Source organism: Microplitis demolitor, chromosome 4 (assembly GCF_026212275.2).
Source record: "Microplitis demolitor isolate Queensland-Clemson2020A chromosome 4, iyMicDemo2.1a, whole genome shotgun sequence".
NCBI lineage: Eukaryota > Metazoa > Arthropoda > Insecta > Hymenoptera > Braconidae > Microplitis > Microplitis demolitor.
The window spans coordinates 11,186,364-11,211,468 of record NC_068548.1 but is presented as its reverse complement, the minus strand read 5'-3'; the positions used below and the strand labels follow the sequence as shown (position 1 = coordinate 11,211,468).

The window sequence follows — 25,105 nt, the reverse complement described above, 5'->3', positions numbered from 1 at the left end:
ATCCAGTTCCTGAAGCTAAATAACCAATTGTTCCCCTCATAATTAATTATTATTACGATTTACTGATAAATTAGCCGATGATTTATTCACAAAACATTTAAATTTATTTATAATAAATAAATGTATTAATGCCAACTTCTGCGTTGACGTGCATGCGTCAATCAACCAAAATAATACAAAGCATATGAATGAAATGCATAATTATTTCCCTAGCACTCTGAAAATCAAATTATATGCTTCATTTAATTAGCAACTTTTCCTGGTTGCGCATTAATTTATACCTAGAAAATATATTATATAATAAAGACACAATAATTAAAACAAAATCCTACATATCAACAAAATGATTGTAATAATAATGTCGGATGAGACGTGTGAGCAGCGTGTGCTGCCCTTGTTGCTCACAGACCTGATGCGAGACTGCCACGATATCCAAATATCGTGACAATATATATAAATATATATATATATATATATATATATATATATATATATATATATATAAATGCTGTGACGTTATTTTGCGTATGGGGGTCAAATCAAAGTGAACGTCACAAGCACCAACCGATTTTATTGTATTTTGGAGCATGGTAACTCCAGACTTAAAACTTAGCGTACATGTATTAACGATTTTGATACAGATTTTTGATTTAAGTTATAGTTTAAAAATTAAATATGGATTAACGTTCAGCTACAGTTATGGGTTTTGTTAAGGAAAATTATAGTAAAGATTTAGAATCAGAATGATGGAAATGAAATATGGAATATTGTTTGAGATTTAAGTTTCAGATAATGATAAAGTTTGAGTTTTGGTTTACAGTTTTGGAATTTTAAGTATGTGGGGAGAAGTCAGTGTTACCGCGGAGCAAGACGTGAATTAGTCTCCCGGTATCATCTGATGATAGAACCTAGTTCTATCCCTATAAGACTTCTTGGTAGATTGCAGAGGTCTAGCTGAAATGCTAGCGCTCCAGTGTATAAGGAATTTGACGGATGCAGATTGGGATCAGTTTTTGTTTGGCAGGCTTCAACAGTAATTTTGTGACCGTTGCTGTTGTGGGAGCCGTTTGGTCATTTTTAATTGTTTTAGTCTGATAGGCCTCAGAGAACGAGCTATGACCACTTGTACCGTTAAGGAAGTCATAGGTCACTTAGTTTATAAGTTTTACGATCCCAGCTGAAGTCTGTTCCAGGAGAGCAACTACCAAGGGTATTCATACTCAAAATCAGTTTAGTGAGTACGTTTCGTGAGGCATACGCCTCCAGTTACCGATATAGTAGAATATGAATTTGATTTATGGATTTAGAATATAGAGGTCAGTTATTGATAATGATAAGATTTAGTTTGAGGTTTTGGATTTTGATTATTGGAGAGAACGAAATCGAAGAGAGACCTTCGAAGAGTACAGACGTGAGCATTCGGCTCTGGTCGCTCCAAGCGAGCAGACGTGTCCAGAAATGGCGCTACAGTTCATGACATTGCGGAAAACTATCGATTTAGATTATTGTTGCAGAAATATTATTTGAAACAGTGTAAGACGTTACTTGATATTTTATTCATCAGTAATCAGGTATGAACTAATTATTGTAATTATTGATAATTAATTGAGTTTGAGTCCGAGTCTTGAGGTATTATGCTACTGTTTTAATTAAAGAAAAGATGTAAGATCTGAGAGAATCATGAGAATATTGTTACAGTTTAGAGTCATGTTCACGATTTATTGTTAATATTCTTTTATAAAAATAATCAAAAGATATAGGTTCAGTTATTAAACTAATTCTTACCTAATTAACATCAATATGAGACCCATGTACATAAGTTCTCCTAGTTTTGTTAAAGGAAATGTTCTAGAATTTTGATTTTTATAATTAATTCTTATAGTTTGCCGAGTATTATCAGATTATTGTTTAGCTCTAGTAATTAATTTATTTATTTCTGACGTATTGCTACGCACCATTTAGATGTCAATTCATTTTCTGTTAAGATTAATTCTATTATTATTGGAATCAGTAGTTTGTTATAAAGAAGATTTATTTATACGATGCTACTGTTACGTCCAAAATTGGTACGTAATTATGTAAGTTTTTGTAAGTATTTGGTGCAAGCTGAAGGCTATAGACCGAGACTCCAGAGGTTTTTGTCTTAATAATATTGTTGGTGAAGGTTAAATTAAATGATAAATTCTTAGTTTAAATTTAATACATATATTGTAAAAACCATACATAGTCCATCGGCTGAATAGGGTATGCTGTATGTAAAATAGTGTCTACAAGATTTTTCAGCGAGATTATCTAGATTTCTAGACGGGAAATCCAAACATGCAAAAATTGTTTTCAAATTTGAATGCAAACAAAATTATAAACAATTTTATTGTTTAAACGGTAATAACTTCCGAACCGTAAATTTTACAGGAAAATATATTCTACAAAAAATGTTCTTGACACCAAAATACAAAAAAAAATATCTATGATTTTTTTTAAAACGATTATTTATTAAGATATTGTCAAACTCGTACGTAAAAGTAGATCGCTGTATTATACCTCTCTCTCCAACTAATGTACTTTATGTCGCTGTCTTTCACACTCATGTTGCGTTGAGCGGCAGTATGTGACGTCACTAGAAATCAAATATGTCTGACTCCATGCTCGTGCCTACGCAAGCGTCATGCGTGCGTAAGCAAGCGCGCTTTTTCAAAAATTACTCATCCTGCTTCAATAATTTAATAATTTACTTATATTTTTTCATAATATTTAGATTTATAAATAAAAAATGCAAAATCATTTAACAATTTTTTTTTTATTAAATTATTAGCAGATATATATATATATATATATATATATATATATATATATATATATATATATATATATATATATTAATTGAATTTTTTTTTTAATATACCTTAAAAATTTATTTTTTATTGTAAAAAATTGTCCACTAAAGAAATATTTTCGATCTTAATGACGAAGCTTGCTAAAAGGTGCCCCACTTTGTCAATATACTTAACATGAGAATTTTTATTTTTTTTAGCTTCATAGCAAACAAAGATAAAATTTTTCGACAACAAATTTTTCAAAAGTTACAGACTATGGAAGTTTATTATTTTAAAAACTTTATCAACGGAGTTATTACTCTAAAAAAGTTTTTTTTTTATTTTTTTTTGAAAAAGAAATTGATGTGATTATTTATAACAATCGTTTTTATTTTCAAAATACACGAATTACAATGGAATTAAAAATATTCATTATATACATGAATTCGACAATTTTAGTACACTAATAAACAAAGGTTGAAAAAAAATTATAATCACATTTGGTCAATTTTCTATAGTTTCAAGCACTTTGAAAAAAATAAAATGTTTAAAATAATTCTTTGTTGACAGTCTAATTTATGAATTGTTAGTTGTTTGAATTCTCTGTAAGATTTTGTAGGAAATTTAATTTTCTGTAAAGTCTGCTGTCCAGAAATTTTTATCATTATTTTCAGCAAAGTTATAGCAATAATTTATTTGACATTACTTTAGATAATATTTTAGATTATTTTAAATTTTTATTCGTTTGATGAATTTTTTCTACATTGAGTATCCCAAGTGGTACTAAAAAAATTGTTCAGTTCTTAGTGAATTGAGGGCAAAGATTTTTTGTCATGTATTCAATTGTTGACTTAAATTTAATATAAAGGCTATAACTTTTCTTGTATCGCTTCGGATGTAGCAGAAAATGTAACTGTTTAAATACTTTAAATTTATGTTTGAGTATGTTCATCAAAGATTTTTATTGCTAATACCGCGCTAAGAAACGAAATTCTCTCAATACTGAGAAATCGTCTATCGTTTGTTTCACGGAATATATATATATCTATATATATATATATATATATATATATATATATATATATATATATATATATACCCCGTACCCGATATACATTTACCGATCTACATATGTATCATTCTTTTATTTTAAGTCAATTCGTTAAAATGTGTGTCGTCTCGTATATTAAGTGAAAATTATTATATATTTCATTTTATTGTTTTTGATACTAATAGTTGTAATAAAAAATCAGTTATGATCTGTGTATAAGTGTGTTATTTGTGTATCTTCTGCAGGAAGATTGTCTTCTACACTAAAAGGATGCCAAAAAATTAAATGTACGGTATTAAAAAGACAAGATGATATTTATGGTAGGGTGAAAAGTTTAGAAAATAAATTTTTCTATCATATGAATAATGAGTGTTTTCGGCAATATACATCAAAAACTAATATCGCGCTTATTGTACACGATTTACCAGTTAATATTAGTAATCAATACTTCGAAAAAATTTGCATTATTTGTGGATTTGAACGGTACAAACAGAGTAGAACCAAATTAAAGATCAATTCATTTGAAAAGGCTAACAAATTTCTTGCAGCCTGTCATTTTAATTCGGACTTAACTTATTTACGTATGACATCGAATTCGATCAAAACACCAGAATATGTATTAACAAAAAACGTTCATTATCATAAAAATTGTATGCATTCGTATATTATAAATTATAAAAGAGAATTCAATAAAGCAACCATTGATAATTATATTGATCAAAATAGTGATAATGAGGATAGCAGTAATCATCATATTAATGATAGCAACAATACTTACAAAAAAAAAACAATACTTATACAGTAATAATAAACACATTGAAAACGACGGTACTAATTATAGTGATTTTGATAGTGATATTGAGAGAAATAATGTTAATGAGAATTGTGAAAAAAGCAAGCTGATTTGATTTCAAATGAAAATAAAGAAAATATGTGTAATGAGTATGATGAAAATATCTCTGAAAGAAAGAAATTAGAAATCTCAAAAGAACTAGTATCTATTCAGCCACTACTTGACGCTGGTAAAATATTCAAATTGAGTCTAATCACAGATCATATCAATCAGCCATTAGATTTAAAATGCCAAGTTACAAATTGTGATGTTCGAACTTTTATTGAAAATAGTTATCAAAACAATATAAGTTTTATAAACTCTACTCAACGTAATCAGTCAGCACTTGTCTTCAAAAGCTCAATTACACGTGATGATGACATAAGACGGCTTAGTTCTGTAAATATTATAGAAAATATTGCAAAATTGATAAAAGAATCATTATCGAAAGTAATTTTCGGCTTAAACGACCGATTTTGTGAAATGTTGGATTTAGAAGATGTTTGGAATGATCTAGAAATTCCTGACCCTTTATTAAAATTTTTTTCTATTTTTTTTAATTATTTAGAGGAAGATTTTCAAAGTTATAAAAATCATGAACCAACAAATTCCAATCACCACAATATCAAGAATAAACAAAAACAAAATGACATTATGCGAATAAAATCTTTAGATCAAATTATGTATTTTATTTTATATAATGGTCGGAAAAAAACTCCACTTCATCTACTTACTGAAATTGCTATCCATTCTACATGTAAGAGCGCTTCATTAATCACAAGTTTCAATAAAATTGGCCTTTGTGTATCATATGATGATATCCGTCGTGTCCGTTTACGCTTAGCGTTATATACTATTGAACGTGGAGAAGGTAATGTCCCTTTGCCATCACATTTTGACCCTAATCAATTCACAGTTGCTACATTTAATAATTTTGACCACAATGAAGGTTCATTATCGGGTTTAAACAGTTCATACGATACTGTATTTGTCTTAATTCAAAACAAATCTGAACACCAGAAGAAAAAAACAAAAATATGTGAAACTAAAGTTTTGAAACAAGATAAAACTTTACAATCCATGTTGGATTGTCAAAAACTACAAGAACTAGAAAAACCTACAAATATCTTTATACCATCTAATTATATCTTGATTAAAATTCCTAAATGTCATATTCAAAATTATCAATATCATACTGAGGATCTCTTTTGGATTATTAATAGAATGAATAATTTGGAATTAGACGATAAAGAAACGTGTACATCAATACCTTCAACTTCAAAGGCAACTTCAGCAACACAGTTTTCGCAAATTATTCCATCTTGGGCAGCGTACAATAGTATTTTAGTGATTGATAATCGGCCAACACAAATAAGTGGGTATTTGCCCGTTTTGCCATTCCGAGTAGTATTAAAAGAGTAAATTTAAAAACTATGGATTCTACAGACAATAAAAATAAAAAACAAAATACAAAACTGAGTGATGATACAAAAGAAATTCGAAAAATTTCAGCATTAGCAATCGAGCGTCATTATCCACGAGATTTGTTATTGTCATATGAATTAACAAAAAAAAAAAATGCTATTTAAAGACGATGGCACTTTAAAATTAGTTGAAAAAAATAAGTTAATTGATGAATTGGTAAAAAAATCTAAAATCCAAATAAGTTTTGACTTACCATATTCACAGAATACATGTTCAATATTAAGTGTCTCAGAGCTTTGCAAAAAAACTAAATTTAAAGATGCAAAAACTTTTAAAGATTACAAGGAATCATTTATAAAAAACTTAGTAGAGATATTTGGAAACAGAAACATAGCTCGTATAGATTTATCATTCAATTTCGGTAGTGATAACATTCTTACTTTCTCAAGTAATAGGTAAGTATAATTTGTTTTCAAATTTATTTGAACATCTAATCATAGATATTTAAATTTCAATTAATTCTTGCATAAATATTTTATTTTCTTTTTTTATTATAGCCTCGAAAAGGAATCTATAAAAATCTATGCTATTAATGATACTACGCCAATCCCAATTCAAGAAACTAAATTTTGGAATAATAACAATAATGTTAAACTACTACAATCATATTTAACTAACTACTTAGTTGAATGCGCGTCTTTTCGTTTATTTCCAACGATAAAATTTGTAATTAATAATACCAATGGACCTCATCTCACGGACTCGAATAAAAACCTCGAAAATCTAGAGGAACTAACATATACATCAGAAACTTCTGACATTAAAGATTATGTTATTTTTCATATTGATAACGCTTCTACTCAAGGACATACTGTGATCAACGTATCTTTTACAAATTGCGAATTATTAGCAGTAATTATGTATTTTTTGAAACGATTTGAAACGTTTGGCTAGCAAGTAAATACATTACTTTTTCAATTGGATTGCAGTTAAAAGGGTATAAGCAACAAAACACTGTTTTTTAAAATATATATTATTTTTGGGAAACCAAAATTTTCTGAGCTCAAAACCAGTATCAATTAAAAATAAAAAAATTTCCTTACATACACCCTTTTAGCTCAAACCCCTTCAACTATAATTTCTAAATTGATAATCATAAAAAATAATTTAAAAATTACCATTATAAATATTTATAGGAGTTATAGATGAAGATTAATACAGGTGGAAAAACTAAACATCTGGCAGTCCACAATTTGCTAAAAAATTATGGATACTTATTTTGTTGCATTTTACCAGCGCTGCATTACCTAACTGGATCAAAAAATACGAGCAAAATTGGAACAAAATTAAATGTTATTGAAATTAATCCACATGAATATCTAATAACCTTTGGCAGTGGTCAGTTAATTTTATAAATTTTTTGTATGAAATTATCTATATAGAGTTTTATTACTTTCCAATTTTTGAAAATTGTATTTTTTTTTTCATATAGAGATTAATGAAGGCGATTTCATTGAAACAATAAAAAGAGCAGAAAAATGGCTCATACGAGTACTAAGGAAGGGTAGTGAGTGTAATACTTTTAATGATTTGCGAAATTTTGATTATACGTCTGGAAAAACTGTGATAATCGCGGATTTACCACCTACTACCAATTTCATTAAATATCATATTTTACGGGCATACTATTTAACATACCAAAAAATTAAAATAGTTAATACGAATAATTTGAATAAACTAGACTCACATATGTTTGGATATATTGCGGATGGTGAATCTGAAAAATTAATACCTCAAAAAGTGGATATACAATATCCACCTATTTATGAATTACCCCCACCATGTAAATGTGTAAAAAATTATACGTGTGAGAATTATATATTTTTATAACAATATAAAATCTATATTTTATTTAAAAACGTATTTACAACCGATTCCTTTTAATTTAAGCAATTAACTAAATTATCCTTTTCATTAAATAACTGGTTAACAACATTCCGGTAAATTTTAGAGGATAGCCCAAAAAATTATTTCCTTAGTGGAAAATTTTTTACAATTAAAAATAAATTTTTAAGGTATAATAAAAAAAAATTCAATTAATATATACTAATTTATATAAATATATATATATATATATATATATATATATATATCTGCTAATAATTTAATAAAAAAAAAATGTTAAATTATTTTGCATTTTGTGTTCTAAATATTATAAAAAAAATATAAGTAAATTATTAAATTATTGAAGCAGGATGAGTAATTTTTAAAAAAGCGCGCTTGCTTACGCACGCGTGACGCTCGCGTAGACACGAGCATCGAGCCAGACATATTTGATTTCTAGTGACGTCACATACTGCCGCTCAACGCAACATGAGTGTGAAAGACAGCGACATAAAGTACATTAGTTGGAGACAGAGGTCTAATACAGCGATCTACTTTTTCGTACGAGTCATACAATATCTTAATAAATAATCGTTTTATCAAATAAATCATAGATATCTTTCTTTTGTATTTTGGTGTCAAGAACATTTTTTGTAGAATATCTTTTCCTGTAAAATTTACAATTCGGGAGTTATTACCGTTTAAACAATAAAATTGTTTATAACCTTTGTTTGCATTCGAATTTGAAGAAAAATTTTGCAGATTTGGATTTTCCCTCTAAAAATTTAAATAATCTCGCTGAAAAATCTTGCGGACACTATTTTGCATACGGCATACCCTATTCAGCCAATGGACTAACAAATGTTATGGTTTGCTAAATAACTATTACAAAAATTTAGCAATCAAAAATTATTAAATTACAATTTCAAACTCAATATTGAATTTTAAACAACACTCAAAGTAAATTGATGATTCAAAATACAATTTCAGATATAAAGATTCGTGACCAGACTATTTCTTAAAGTCTCTTACAAAATTTTATCTGTGGTATTTTATATTAAATATTTATTAACATACCTGGGTTTTCATCTTGCAGTATTTACCGTTGCGAAAATTTTTAATAAGAAGGATATACTTGAAGAACCTTTAGTACAACCTCACTGACTCTATTTAAAAATATACTATATTGTTCTACGTGGAGAAACCCGGTCACTGAACTCAAGTTATGATTTATGATCCGGATACTTGGAGATCCTGGTCAAGAGATCGAGTTCACGCGATCAATTTTTTGGGTCTCGATTTTCAGGGCGTTCGCATTGACCTCAATTGGACGAAAACCGTGGCCAATTAGAGGTCAGGTTCCTTGGGCCCTTACCCTCACTCTTCGATTTTCCGGGAAGCGTCGTCTGAACTCCCTCTATGATTGGATGGTTTCCTTTACATCTATGTGTCTATTCACGTAAGTGTGTGTGTGCGTATGTGTCCATCCACACGCAAGCCCATTTACGCGAGAGCAAAACACACACACGCACACACATGCACGCTCATTTTCCTGTCCACGTTTTATTTCTTATTTTTATGAATTATTATTTATTAATTATTTAATATTATTATTTATTATTTAGCAGGCCTGGCCTTTTGCCTAGAACCATTAATTATTAATTAATTACAGATAATAATTATGAATATTATTTATGAAATATTATTTATTATTTATCAGGTCTGGCCTTTTGCCTAGAACCTTTAATTATTTATTAAAATATTGTACTATTTACTAGGTCTGGTGTTCCCACCTAGAACCTTTAAACATTATTTATTAATTATTAAAATATGAAATATTGTTATTTATCAAACTATGAAATATTTTTTTATAAATTATCTTTGAGATATATTATTGGTTGAGATATTAAAAATGAGTCATTTATTATTTAAAACATTTCTTAAATGAGTTTAAAATGTGTTCAGATCTTATCTATAATCCGAAAACTCATAAAATTTCTATTTATTTGTTTGTTTTGGTCTTAAGCCATTAAAAGCTTTTGTGACGATCCACAGCAATTTCTAAAATGACCAGCGAGGCACTTAATGTAAACTCTTACTTTTCTGTTATTACTAATTTAAAATTATAACATGAAAAATAAAATGTTTAAATTTTGCCAGACGTAACAATACAGTATTTTGTTATTGTTAAATAGAGATTTTGAGATTATTTTTTTTAAAGAAAAATTGCAGATTCACTAATAATCTACATGAATTTGAAATGATGTAACCCGGACCACTCCTCCTCTCCATAAACCTACAGACTGAGCAACACCATGGCAAATATTATCAAAAAATATTCATTTGCCGATTCAGTTTATTATTACAATCTGATTGTTATTAAGAGACAAGAGTGTTCATAGTGGAACAGCAGACATTTACATAAAAACATTTTATCAGCGTTAGTAAGTCTTGAGACCAAATGATTATACCTAAAAATATTCCTCGCTGAATATTATAAAAATACTTTTCTATCTGCTGTCTACGACTTTTTCTACCCTTTACACTCTTTGTGCTTAGCTAGAGAATAAAAAAAGGTAAAAAGTTCTAAATACCAAGTATACAGTGACGCTACAGTAATAAAAGTGAGAGAGATAAGAAAAAAAAGGGTCTAAGCCTACTAGGTTTCGAGTACAGGGTACACGCAAACCCGCAGCTACAGTATAAATTTCTTTGTCTCATAAGACATCGCTACAGTATTTTTGTCGTTCGTTATTTTTCTATCTACTATCATTTCTCTGTCTAAATTAGAAAAGGTAGTTTATTACATACGGTAAAAGTGATTGCTAAAATGACGGGCGGACGAGGAAAGTCTAGCGATCCAAGTAGACAGAAAAGACCTGGTGAACGGTCTAATTCCAGTGAAGAGGAGGATGACCGGCGATTTCATTTTCAATCACTATTGGACCTGCTGTTTAACACTGACAATGTCACCGGTGGTGATGTTACAGAAGCACGTGATGTCAACGACAAGAACGCTGACCTATCAGCAAGATTCACCAGGGTTATACTGAAGAATAATCGCTACAGTCGTGACTTTGGTCAACAGACCGAGTAAACGCAGCATACACTGCATTTAAATGCTACAGATTATCGCCAATCACCACGGGGACGATCCGTGCGACGCCCAGTACGGCTGAGACCTGAAGATTATGAATTTTCGGATGAGAATGACATGGATTACGATTCACGAGCTCAAGCTCCAATACGAGCCGCCACCCTGCTGAACATGATGCATAAGTGGTATGTACAGTTTAGTGGTGCACTCGCTGAGGACGTCGAGAACTTTATCATGAGATTTAATGAAGGTTTAAATATGGTTATAATGAGAGATGAGGATTTAATAAAAGCCATCCCCTTCTCTTTACGTAGTGCGGCTTTTATAAAGTATCGGGGTTGTGTACATAGCTTCAGAAGATAAGCAGACGTAAAGAAAACCATGAAATCCAGATTTGCAGATACAAACTATCAAATGTCGTTACGTGAAGAGATCTCGAATCGCACGCAGGCCCGCGAAGAGCCAATAAGTCAGTATATTGCCTGCATGAATGGCTTATTTTCACGAACTGATCCGCCATGGCCAGAGGTAGAACGGATCAGATACACGCATCGTAACACGCTACCGTCGTTCCAGTTAGTCATTTCAGTGCATGACTGTCGTTCTATGGACAAGTTAGAGAGTCTTGCTATACGCCAAGAGCGTATAATACAGCGTGCGCGTAATTATCGACCACTATCATTACCTCGCAACTCAATGTGTCCCTCGTTTGCAGATCAAGCGCAACCGAGACACCTTCAGCAACGAAACTTTATAGTAGATAGAGCTCCAGAGTCCCGTGATCGCGATCAACGTCGCCATCGAGTAATTCAATTGAGAGCAGCTCAAGACGATGGAGTAGAAAACGAAGAGGACGACTACTCAGAAGATGAGGTCCTCACTGAACACCTCAACGCACTCCAGCTAAGGGGACAAGGCCGTCAAGATAACAATAATCAGAAGTTCTTAGAGAGAACAAAACGGCCAGCTAAAGCAAACGATAATCGGGCTACCAAAGATTTCCTTGAACTCTTAGCATCTAGTACTGTTACAGATCATGAGAAGCCAACAACTGAGATTCCAGCTCCGGTTTTCGCATCACCAGCTAAAGAGTTCCGATGTTGGAACTGCGATAAGATAGGACATCGTCATAGGAATTGTACTGACCCTCGACGACGCTTTTGCTTCAAGTGTCGAGATTCTGGAGTGACAACGACAAGTTGTCCTTGCTGAAATCCGGGAAACGAGAAAAAGTGAGTCATTTACCGACTCGAGACTCACTAGGTGACTGTACAGAGTCGGATACCCGGGAAAAAAGGTTTGGATCTGACCGCATATAATGATATCTGATCAGATCTGACAAAATAGATCTAGCCAGATCTTTAAATTTTCTCTATCTGTGCGAGATCTGATCAGAAATATTTATATGTGGTCAGATCTGAACCTTTTTTTCCTGAGAATCACTGATAAAAAAAAAACATAAAATCACAAAAAAAAAGATAGCTTCAATTCGAACCGAAACGTAATCTAATGTATTAGAAACGCTACTCAAAGGAATTATACAAGATTATGATTGATGAAAAAATTCTGGTGACTGCTGGGCTCGAATCTGCGTCTTTCCCATTTAAAGTCTTTGATGCTATCCCCTGTGCTGACCCACGTATGTGATCGCATGAGTGTTAATAACTCAATATGAACAATTTTCAATAATAGTACAATGTATACATGATTATATCTGAGCAAATATAATAAGATCTGATTATGTTAAGTGTTGTATTTAGTTCAGATGAAGTTATATCTGATCATATCTCATTAGATACACGTAGATCTGACTGGATATAATCATGTCTGATATTGTATCTAGCCGAGATCTAATCATATCTGATCGAATATAAATGGCGATTGGCCGAATAAAATGAGATTTGATTATGTCTAAATATTAGATCAGATCAGATATAAGGGTGATTTCGTTCTAACTGTGATAATCAATGTCCTGTATTGTTTGTTCTCACAGGTCATTAATTAATAATCATCTAATTAAATTTTTGTGTTGATTGGAGAGTGACGAAAATATTTCAAATTTATTTTTCTGTTATATAACTTGCCACTCACAGAAAACTTACAATATATTACTTGAATGTCAGTACCGTGTCATATCCGTTTCTAGAATTTACCTATAAATTGTCAATTTCTTTTGTCGCAAGAAATGATTTAAACTAATCACCTCATAAATTCTAATTTTTATGATCCAACTGGAAAAAATTGGCACGTTTTCTGTTTCATGTATTAAGTTAACATCGAATTGCGGTTCAATAACTTTTGTCTTTAAATTTTGACGAATTTTCGAATTTGAATTTGTGTGACTCGAACGCTATGTTCTTTGAGATTTATGAAACGTCTAGTGAACTATCTTGAAAGTACGTCATCTAAGTAACATTTACAAACACTGAGTTTATGAAAAAGTGCCAAGAGTTCGTGTCATGTTAGAACTTAATTTTAAGAAAGGTATGTCATAAATTGTCTTGTCGACACCGTGGTATTAGTAAACTTCATTAGCTATTAATTTTTTTTTTGAACAAAATATTAAATTCTTGTACTTAATACCAGTCTAAACTTTAAAGTCAATGGCTATTATCAAATACATAACCAAATAATTACAGTTGTTATTTCAAATGAAACTGTCAGTACCGTGTCTGTCAGTACGATGTGAAATAATAATAAAAATCGCATATAGTTATAATAATTAGTTGTAAAATTATTTGCATCATTAATTAAAATCTTTTTTTAATACAGATGGCACCAATACATCGTGCTAGAAAGCTACGTGATACAAGTGACAATTAATTTATTCAATGTTTATTAATTTAATTACTTAATTTATTTTTTAGTAAATTCTCTAAATTAAATTATAGTTGCTATAAATTAAAAAGTTAATCGTTATTAATCATCATCAATGTGTTAAATATTTATTAAAAAAAGAGTTTAAAAGTGTTACAACAGAATTTATAAATGAATTTAATAATTTTCACAAATAATTTCTAGCAAATTTGCTTTATATCAGTACCGTGGAACGCAAAATTTAATATTTATTTCTCGTACTTGACACTTTCAAGTTGTAGTAGAATACTTTAAGATTTTCATTTTTACAGTAAAATAGATAAATAATGTGCATTAAAAAATTGAAAAAGTTTAACAATAGTTTGAAATAGTTTAACAATAATCAATAGTTTAACAGTTCAAAATCTCAAAAGTTTTAATAAAAAAAATCACAGTTCGAACGGAATCATCCATAAATAGATCTGCCAACATGTAATTTGATCTGATCAGATATAATTATATCTGGGCAGATCTTAATAATTTGCCCAGGGCAGGACTTGTCAAGGTATGACCGGCACCGTTACAGGTATTTATGATACTATAAAAATCGGTCAGGATGTGATTGACTTCATTCAGTCAATCGAGGGTAAAGATAACGGGTCATCGTTACTAGACGACATGTATTATACTAATCAGTTACAGAATGATCTGGAGAATAACATCAAGAAGTCACTTACAGCTTTCTTTATCACAGTTTGCATAGCAGTACTTCCGCTGAAAGATTTGATAAACTCCGGTGACTCAAAATCATTTCCAGGACCTGAAGGAATTGATCTAGTTACTGAACTAAGTTTACTAATTGAGTTACAAAACCGTTCAGCTACAGCACAGTTCTATAACACTTTTTTTCTTCTTCTGACTACAGCTATGTTATGTAAAAAAGTTCGTTCAGCAACCAAAATGGAAGTTAGAATTTCCAATTTCTCTATATAAAAAGTTTCATACATACATATCTTGTGATACACGTTAGTGTATAGTCATGATATAAAATTAGGTTCCTTTTCTATAAGAGAGGGTAAAAAAAGACAAAGACTATTTTCGATAGAGAACTTCACATAGTTGATTTGACAAAAAATTGTACACGTATTTTACCAAACTAACCTTCACGTAAACAAAGTATAGAAAATTTAACTATTATGAGATTATAATTGTAATTGCTATTACGATGGCAATACCAGACATAATTTTAGAACGTACAGGTACGATTGAAACATCATAAATAATAAAACAAATACTTTTAAATTATAAAATAGCTGTGAAATTTACAGGTTATTTTGTTCGCTATGAAATGCAACTGACAAAATTGTATTATAATATAAAATGCATTAGTTATGATCAATGAATACCATATTTTCAACATTTTTTGTTTCCATTAGAACTTTTAAGGCTATAAAATTATTGGAAAAAAGGGTCAAAACAGAAAGGTCAAGGTAAAAAATTAAAGCTTACTAAACAAGCTTTAAGATGATTTTTACTGGAATTGTCTATAAGTTTTAGTTTTAATGTTATATGAACTTGAAAAGTTTAAGTAATCACTTAAATTGACGTCCATGGTATATGTAATAAATATCAATATTAATAAGAAATTGGACAAATTGATAAAACCCAGATTACTGATTCTGCAACCTTTCAGCCATTTTATTTGGCCTTCTTCAGGCGTCTATAACATACATAAATATGAACATAATAATACAACTAACCAAAACATTCAATAAAATAAGTTCATATAATTAAGCATTACAAATCTACCTCAATTCATAAGCGTAACAATATAAAATTTATTAAAAACCATCCTTCAACTCACTCAACATAATTAACAAAACTCGTTTGTTTTATTAATTAAAACTGAACAGCCAACAGACAAGAGTGTACATGTAGATAAATTATAGACACCTTCTCAAACTAAAAACGTAAGTCAAAACTGAATTACGCCGGCGATCGAAGCGCCACTAATACGCAACATTACCACTGCGAGAATACAAATTTAAATAAAAATTCAACGTCTAGAAAATTAAAAACTAAAATAAATAGCATGACGAACAGTGAAATTACAAAAATAACCCAATTTCCTGTTAATATTGATATTTATAAAGTTTAAGGTCACAAATTAAAGCTTATTATACCAGCTTTGAGATACTTTTTACGGAAATCGTCTATGAGTATTAGTTTTAAAATTATATGAATCTGAAAGTAGATAAAACTAATTCTTTCGAAAAATCGTGAAAATTTCAAACAGCTATAACTTCTAAACGAGTCAACCGATTTAGTCCATCTTCGAACTTAACTGTGATAATCACGCATAGAATAAGTGTAGAAAATTCCATTAAAATTTGATAAAAATTGTAGACGCAATCGTGTCCTCAAATGTCGGTTCTATCGGCTCTAGGGCAAAACAACTGAGACAAAACGACTCGAACAATGACAACTCCGGACAAAACAACTCCATTCAAAACGACTCGGTACAAAAATAACTCGGGTCAAAACAACATTATACAAAAACAACTCCGGTCAGTACAACTCGGATTAGGAAACTTACAAATAAAAAGTTTACTTGTCACGGTCATTAGTTGTTGAAGGCAGATAATTATATAACGCATACAAATCTCTTCGACATAGTTGAATGGGCAAACAGCTATTTGGCGAGCATAAGAATGTGCGCTAAGATAGCATTTATATTGCCTAAATGATAAAGAAAAGTTTGATGAATTAACCCAAATTTAATTATGATTTTATTTCATAATTAATTCAATTCAAATGTTTGAACGATTATTGAACACAAAAATACATTTATTATTTATTAAATTTAATCAAAATTGTAGAGATAATTTTATAGTTTTTATTCATTACTCATGTATGTATATTTGTCAGTTCTAACAAAATTTATAACTTTATGATTACGATAAAAAAATTTTTTTTATAATTTACTCAATCAAACCGAAAGAATATTTGTTTTCAACTATTACTATATTAAATCACTTTAAATTAATATTAAATATGCTATGAGAATTATGAGGATATCTTGTCGAAAACCATTCTACACTATCGACGCTTAAAATAGAACTGTGTTTATTTTTCACATGATTTGCATATGTCCTATCCAGCTTGATATTTTATCCGGGGATATTTTGTCTGAGGATGATTTGTCCTGGGAATATTTTGTCGGGGGACCAAGACGCCTATTACCCTCAAAATAACTACGCAAACATCATGCAAGATTGAGCAAGCCTTAATCATACATAATAATTTTCTCTTGTACTGCCTATACTTAAACGTAGAAAATCTATTTTTATACTGAGTTGTTTTTGTATAAAGTTGTTTTGACCGGAGTTGTTTTTACAAGAGTTGTAATGACAGAGTTCTTCTGACCAGAGTTAATATGGAACGAGTTATTCGCGTCGGGCCTATCTATATATATATATATATATATATATATATATATATATATATATCTAGATTAATAAGAGACGAAAAAAAGAAGTATTCATATAATAATTGAGGGGAAGGGAAAAAAAATTTAATTCAACGCCATGCATAGAATAAGCGTAGAATGTGCATGCACGAATTTCATTTAAGTTCTAATTTAATTTATAACAAAATATTTAAAACAAATGATACGATGATGAGACTGATGGACCAATGAGGCGCTAAGTAGAAAAGTATTTTCATGGAAAATTTAAAAAATTATTAAATAAAACAAACTGAGATCTCACGAAAAAATTAATGGACGTTAATGGACCTAACGAAGATCTATCGACTCCGGTTATACTCGTTGGAAAATTTTTCAAATGACGTGCTAAAATTGTGTAGGTATTCATTCGAAAGAGATGAGTTGTGATTGAAAAGTATTTGAAACAACTATCTAATAAAGTCATACGAATCTAAACGGAATTAATAACTAATTTATGGGTCGCAATATACTAAACTAGTGAACAATTAAAACGTATTGATATACTTTCATGTCTAAGAAGGGATGAAAGATGTAAGTGTTAAGTATAGGAAATTCGGGAATCTCAATTGAAAAAAGTAATACCAAACTCATTTTAATCCCAAACAATCCGTTTTTAATTTCCTTTTTTTTGTTAAATAGAATCAATATCTTCACGAACCAATGATTAGATTCTCAATTGTACTATGTTTGTGGATTTTTTAAATTTAATGCAATATAGCTATACTAAGTTAACGAATAATAATTTAATTTCAGGTAAAAATGGAAGCGGTGCAAGTGAAACAAAACATTGGCAAGACATGATTACAAAACCTCGGCAAACAATAGTTCAATGGCATCGGCTCAAACCCGAGTGATGTTTTTAGATGCGCGGCCCATGCTCTTGGAGATTTCCACAGCACGATATTGCATGATTTTTCTGCTGCTATAACTAAGTTGTAATATTAGGATATGTTGTTGTATAATAATGTGTGATTCTCAAGTTCTTTTGCATTCCGTAAAAGTTAAACATTTAGTTCTGAAGTTGTAAATAGGTTCACCTATTAGAAAAAGCATAGCCATATAAAGAACATAAAACAAATTAATTTGTGTGAAGTGCCATTAAACGCTAGAGCCGCAAAGCAGACTCAATCTGCTTTGAGGGCAGAAATGAATATTGTTTATATCATTTTGGTACCAAATGAAAAACTATTTATCTAAAATCTTAGCACTTCGTCTTAAAATGTTATCAACTAATGAAAAAAAAAACTCTAATGTAGTTGATTCTTTATATGCTGAAATAAAACTTGAAGAAGAGTAATTTTTTCTTCATATTTAAGAGTGATCGAAAAAAAAATACTTTTTTTATGTTTCACAAATACAGAGCCGAATTTTTTTTAAATTAATGGAACCATTATTGATTTTTCAAATTTTTTAAACACAAATAACTTGCTATGTATTGTAGTACAGCAGAACATTTAGTATCGTACGTTTCCAATATCGAGATAATTACAATTGGATAATCAATTACAAGCGTAGTGATTTTAAAGTACAATTTAATAAAATCAATGTCAATGTAAACGGAACGAATTCATTGCATTAATAGTGCCTATGCGTCCACGCTTATTCGTCATACAAATAGAAATCATCGGTAAGCTCTTGTTCCATCGTCTTCGTCTACGTTGACGATGACACTGCAATCAACTCTTATATTTCATTAAATTGATGGGATATATCGTCGAAAATCAGGTCTCAGAATTGTTTAATATTCAATGAGTCTTTTTAATTGTTCCAAGTCATATGTGATTAAGCAATACGAACTTTTCGATCCCGATTTTGGCAGCGGTAATGCACAAGTTATGAAATCAGGCTTTTAGTAAATATTCGTGCCATAGTCACTTGTGCAACCTGCAATGTGCCACCCAGAATCCTCGGAATAATTTATTCAAAAGACGCCATAATAAAAAATTTTATAAGTAATAATTCTCATTATTCTTCAAGTTACTTTAGATATTTTTAATTTTTGTAGATCAAAGCAAGACGTTTCTTTTTTCAAGTCTAAAGAGCTCAAAAAAACGAATGTATGTGTGCATATTTCCGAGCTCTGAAAGCTTGCAAGTGTGTTTACAATCTTGTTCTTGAGCTCAAGGAACTCAAAAACAGGGGGAATATTCGGGGTTGACCTAAAAATTCAAACATTTTCCAGATTTTTTTATTATCATTTATTTACTTCTTCATCAGCAATCATGTTGTAAGTTATCGAGGGCAAAATTAAATGAACTTAGTAGTTGTTCCATCTCATCAATACGTTAATATTGTAAAGTTGAAACTGTAAAGTTATAGGATCCTTAGCGTATAAGTTCGGTTAAGTACGACGTATCAGTGAGGCTGAAGACATTAGAAATTACATAAGGAACGCGAAATAAAATAAGTGTTTTAAGTTGCTGCTGTTGAGGCTGTGACTCCTCTTTTAAAACTCTCTTGGGTGAGTTTTAAAACATTAAACTGTTGTGTGGCTTTTCACTATTGTTCCAATTGAGTATAGCCAACTGCTCCATCAATAACAATCCTTTTATATATGCTATTATTTATTATTGTGATTTTTTTATTATTCTTCTATTATTTTGTTACACATCTTCTTAAGTAAAAATCACTCTTGACCGTAAACGGGTTTGAGAATAATTATTTCTCATAAAATTCACTCAGCAATAAAATGATAGCTTCGTAAGACTTTTCAGCGATTGGCACTTCTTTCCGTCATGTATTCACTTGATTAGTCTCTCGGGCAATGAGGGCACATTAAGGGTAGTCATCTACTGGACTGTTGGCCCGAAGACACTTCATTAGAGAAGATTGACCCAGTGATAATTGATCTGCCGATAATTGATCCAAGTAGCAATTGATCCGCTGACAACTGATCCGAACGATAATGAACACAATATTATTGATCACAATCCTTACTAACCCTCAATAAAATATCAGTTGAAGTTCTTTCAGAGACTAAAATCACCGCTAGGATTGGAAATTTTCGATTTGTTATGACAATGCGTAGTAAAGGTGAAAGATCCAACTCATTTTCTGTGTGGACATTAAAACCAAAAGTGACTTACTCTTTAAGACGACTCTGAATCTGTAAACACAAATGTGTGCAATAATAATGAGCCGTTTTTCGAAGGATTTGTGTGCGTGTGTATGGGGGGGGGGGTCGTGTATAATTACAATGATATGTTGACACACCCACGCTTGCAAAGGTACGGAAAAAGTTATCTTTTGAAATTAATTAACACCAGAATTAAGTTGTCTTAGGATACACTACTATTGAATTTATATCATTCAATTAATACCCAATCGGATCGATTGCGTCTCAAATCAATTATCGCTCAGATAAATTTTTGCGGATCAGTTGTTTTCGGTTCATCGGTCTTGCCATCTGGAGATGCTTACTCTAAAGTTTACCACTTGACGTATGATTTTAAAATTATAAAGCCAAACAAAGATAAGCATTCTTTAGGGTAATCAAGATTGTCTTTATCAAGATCATGAAGGCAAATATTGACTATTTGAAGAATACATTGAGCATCGGGTTTAGGATCGCTAGGCTCATTAACTGGGCGTTGATCGACGTGACACTTTTCTATTCAATATTTAGTAACAATATAGATATTTACACCCACCACGACCAACAATCGTTACAAATTTCTTTGAAAAGACTATAATTGTGCAAAAAGTTTGCAAATATAATGTATGGGAATCCGATTGTTCTGAGTTTATTAACTTTCAGTTAATGAATATTTGCAAATTTATTTTTGATAGACAGTACTCGATCACAAGAGAAAAGGAAAACATAAATTCTAATTCAATTCAGAAATCTCGAAGAGCGATTATTAGACTGATGAGGCTGATTTCACTGAGTTAAAAAGTATCTCTCCACAGAAATAAGAAAGAAATCACTGAGTGATTATCACTCACTCCAGATGGAAAATGATAGTGAAAGCCTTGTCTCTGTTTACTGCTACATTTATGTATCCGCGAAAGCGCATAGTACACAAATTGTAAACATATTTTTGTTATTCTTTTCTAACCCAATATCGTGACCTATAACTTTGGTCTTTAAATAATAATAAATACAGTCGTCATCACAACTATTGTTCGATGAATATGTTTAAGAAGAGAAATTTGTTATACTCATATTTTCATTACCGGTCTTGCGTCATGAAACATCGACAACAATGATCACTTCACTTGTGTAAGAAAAATGTAGTTACTTATTTTTGTGCATGATGTGTAATAAGCAATAACACAAGACTTGTTCTGCCACTACTAGCATAGCACAAACCCTTATTAAGTTATATCTATCGAAAATAGCTTTGGGGTAACAAGTTTCAGTTCTGCAAATCTGTTAATAACTAGAGCGCTGTAATTTTCTATTTTGTGAGTTATTACCGTTTTATATTCTTCTTTATTCACGAGAAAGGTTGTACATTCAAGAAGCCTGAAGTACGCTAAACTAGCAGATTTCAGAGCCACATATATGTTTTTTCACTACCCGACAATCACTATCAAACCTTGGTTTGTGGGTATGCAGCGAGTTAGGTCTTGATTATCGACATTTGATCAACCTAGTGTAAGAGGCAGCTTCAGTCATTGCTTCATAGAGGTTGGCATGTATAAAACACAGAAGATTACTCAAAATTTATTTATAATTTTTTAGACCCCCGCATGTGTTCTATCGGAGCCTAAAAAAGCCTGCAGATGTTAAAAAAGAAGCATTGTAGAGTAGCGTCTGAGTAAGTTAGGGTGAAAAGTGTCACTAAGATGGGAAAGGGTTCAGGCAGAGTAGATTTAGGATGAACTCACAACTTAGATGTGTATTCAATTCCAAGCAAACTTAACCGAATCAAGTCAATGACTGATCATCAGACTGTAGAACAACTAATAAACAGAGTTAAAATGTCCCCTGCAATCTTATTTTTGATAGTTAGAAAGCTGTTGGTGAAAAAAAAGAGCCATCCGGCGTTAAATGGAATGGAAAGGTCGATTTCATATTCAAATACTAAAATTTGTTACACTTTATAAAAAACGAACTACTCAATTAAGTATACGCGACAGTAGTGTAATCAATTCTTATTTTATAAGCTTTATAACATGAATTTAAAAAAATCGCAAAAAAAACACATCAATAAATAGATATATATAAACAGTTTTTTTTGGGCCACCCATCGATTGATTGATATCAAAAATAAAATCGATTACAAAATAAAATATGATTTGCCGGTTTCGGCTTGATTCGATATAAACAAAAAAACAGAGTGCTCGTAGAAATCGTACTTGTTCAAAACACACAGTCAGTACGTTAGTCAATAAAAATAATAGTCGTTGACGAGAAAGAAATAAAAATAGTTTTATTGTCCGGAGACACACATACAGCATAAGTATTAACGAAATTCTTGACTAGTGACGTCAGAGTATTCTTACACGGCGAGGCTACCAGACTGCTGATGCAAATGATAAACAGATAATCCGTAATTCTCAGAATTACTCGAATAAAATAAAATAAAATATAAAATAATATTTTATTTCGGTAACACGTTGAATTTCACAAACATACAATTATTATACGTAACTAATTATTTAATTAATAATTATTACGCGAACGCGTTTTACTTGTTCAATAATAATTGCACTCGTACACTTTATTCAGTTCACGCCGATGCTTCGGCTTATTCACGAAGGCGATTTATTGTTCACTCGAAATTTAATTGTGGAAATTAGTTGTTCGTTTTTCAAACTCAGATTGTTCTTCACGGCGTAAATCGAATAGTTCAAAAATCGGAATAAAAATTGTTCTTTTGGTCGGAATCGAATTGTTCAAATACAAACGCGGCCGTTCAGTACTAAATTCATCCTGGATCTCTCGTTTTAATCCATGCGTTAGATCGATTGCTCGTCGAAGTCAAAATTGTTGATTCTAGATGTCACTAGAATTTGCTCATAACTATTGATTATTTCAAATAAATTCCAAACCACGAGTCGATGTCGAATTTTTGATCATATTAGAATATATATATATATATATATATATATATATATATATATATATAAGATAGTGGATGGCTGTGTGTATGTAAAATAAATTTTTCAATACTTAATGATTATGTAAAGAATAGGCAGCTATTACAGAAAATTGTCTCAATTATAAAGTATTGAAAAAGTATTCCCACACAATTTAGTCATATATTCATTATATATTTTAACCGTGCACTGAATCTTGAAGTAAGTTTTAACTTTTCAAATGTCGTGTTTTAAGCTCAAGACTTTTTCGAATCGTTGAATAAGTATCTTACGTAAGTTGCCGAGATGATAAGACACTTCCAGATTTATTATTTTATTTCATATCTAACTTTATGATTCAGACTAGTCCGTTTTGGACGCTTTTTATTTTCTGGATAATTTTTTTCCTGTACAAATACAAGAAATAGGCGTTGTGTATTCTAGACTTATAAGAAAAAAAATCCGATCCAACAATGAGTTTATCGATGTATTTGAAAATATCATCATACATTCCGAACTAGCATTTGGACCCAGCCGAATTTGTCTACGCAAAAATTTGTGAGAAGAAATCTTTAGTTTTATTTTCAGACTTATGTGTAACTACTTTTAGACAGTAATTTTGTTTTGATATCCTGGTTAATTGCATCAAATACTTTGACTTAACTCTATAATCTACAAATTATTCACTAAAAATTTAGTTTGACGTACTTTCCAATGTGTTCCACTGATTGAAAAAATAATTACAATTTCTTAGTTCATAATTTGATAAAAGACATTTTTTGTTGAAATACGGTGATTGAAATTCTGTAGATTTACAACATAAAAATTTATTTTAGATAGATCATTTTCAAACTCATAGGTTTTATGGTTGATAATTATGTAAAAAATATTTACTTTATGTCTTTAATTTCGAAGATTGTAAGAAGAAATCCCTTTTAGTTGACTTTCATTTCTACTATTTAAAAAAAAAAATCACACTTAAAAGAGATTTTTTTTAATAGCTTGAAAACTTTGTATGTTTAAAAATAAACTTGCAAGTAAACTCATTTCATTTGGTACAAAAATGACTGATAAAGTGCTTTTTAAAAATGCTGTGGGCGAAGATTCACTATATTTATTCAGCTATATTACTATTAATGATTTCGCGACGTAAGCTTCATAGTTTAGTTTAAATTGGAGTTATAGGTTGCGTAATCATGGTAAAATATATAAAAGGAGCATAACAGGGTTATATTTTTTTTAATGCTAGTAAACACTAATTTTAAAGAAATACCGATTTTAATGATAAACACATTTAGAGATAAACATATTCATGGAAAAACTGTCACGTGGACTTAATAACACAATTAACAAAGAAATGTAAAATTTGGCGACAAAATTATTATTCTATATAGTAAAAACGGATAGATGTTTTCATGTTGCAAAAAAACTATTTCTGAGTTTTTATAAAACCTTTTTTTAGTGTTTTTATTTATGTAAGAGATAGTTATTACATTTCTCATAGTATTGATGCAAATTACATTTCTAATGGATGCAATACATAAAAAAATAACGTTTATTTTCTGATGTCATGTATAAATAAGTATTTTAGTATTAGGGTGTTCCATAAACTGGAAACATTCAGGGATTTTCAAAATGTTTAAAAATGTGATCTAGATCGTTATAAATGTGG

The 25,105-nt window shown here is 30.4% G+C and overlaps 1 protein-coding gene across 1 annotated transcript in view; it reads left to right on the top strand.

Annotated features, from left to right (window-relative positions):
- LOC103578665 (synaptotagmin-7) overlaps positions 1 to 18,488 on the top strand; it is a 926,763-nt gene extending 908,275 nt beyond the window's left edge. Inside the window, exon 10 of the mRNA XM_053738534.1 lies at positions 18,160 to 18,488. Coding sequence (XP_053594509.1) covers positions 18,160 to 18,260 — 101 coding nt within the window. The 3' untranslated portion in view covers positions 18,261 to 18,488. The remainder of the gene's footprint in view (positions 1 to 18,159) is intronic.
- Positions 18,489 to 25,105: the final 6,617 nt, after the last annotated feature.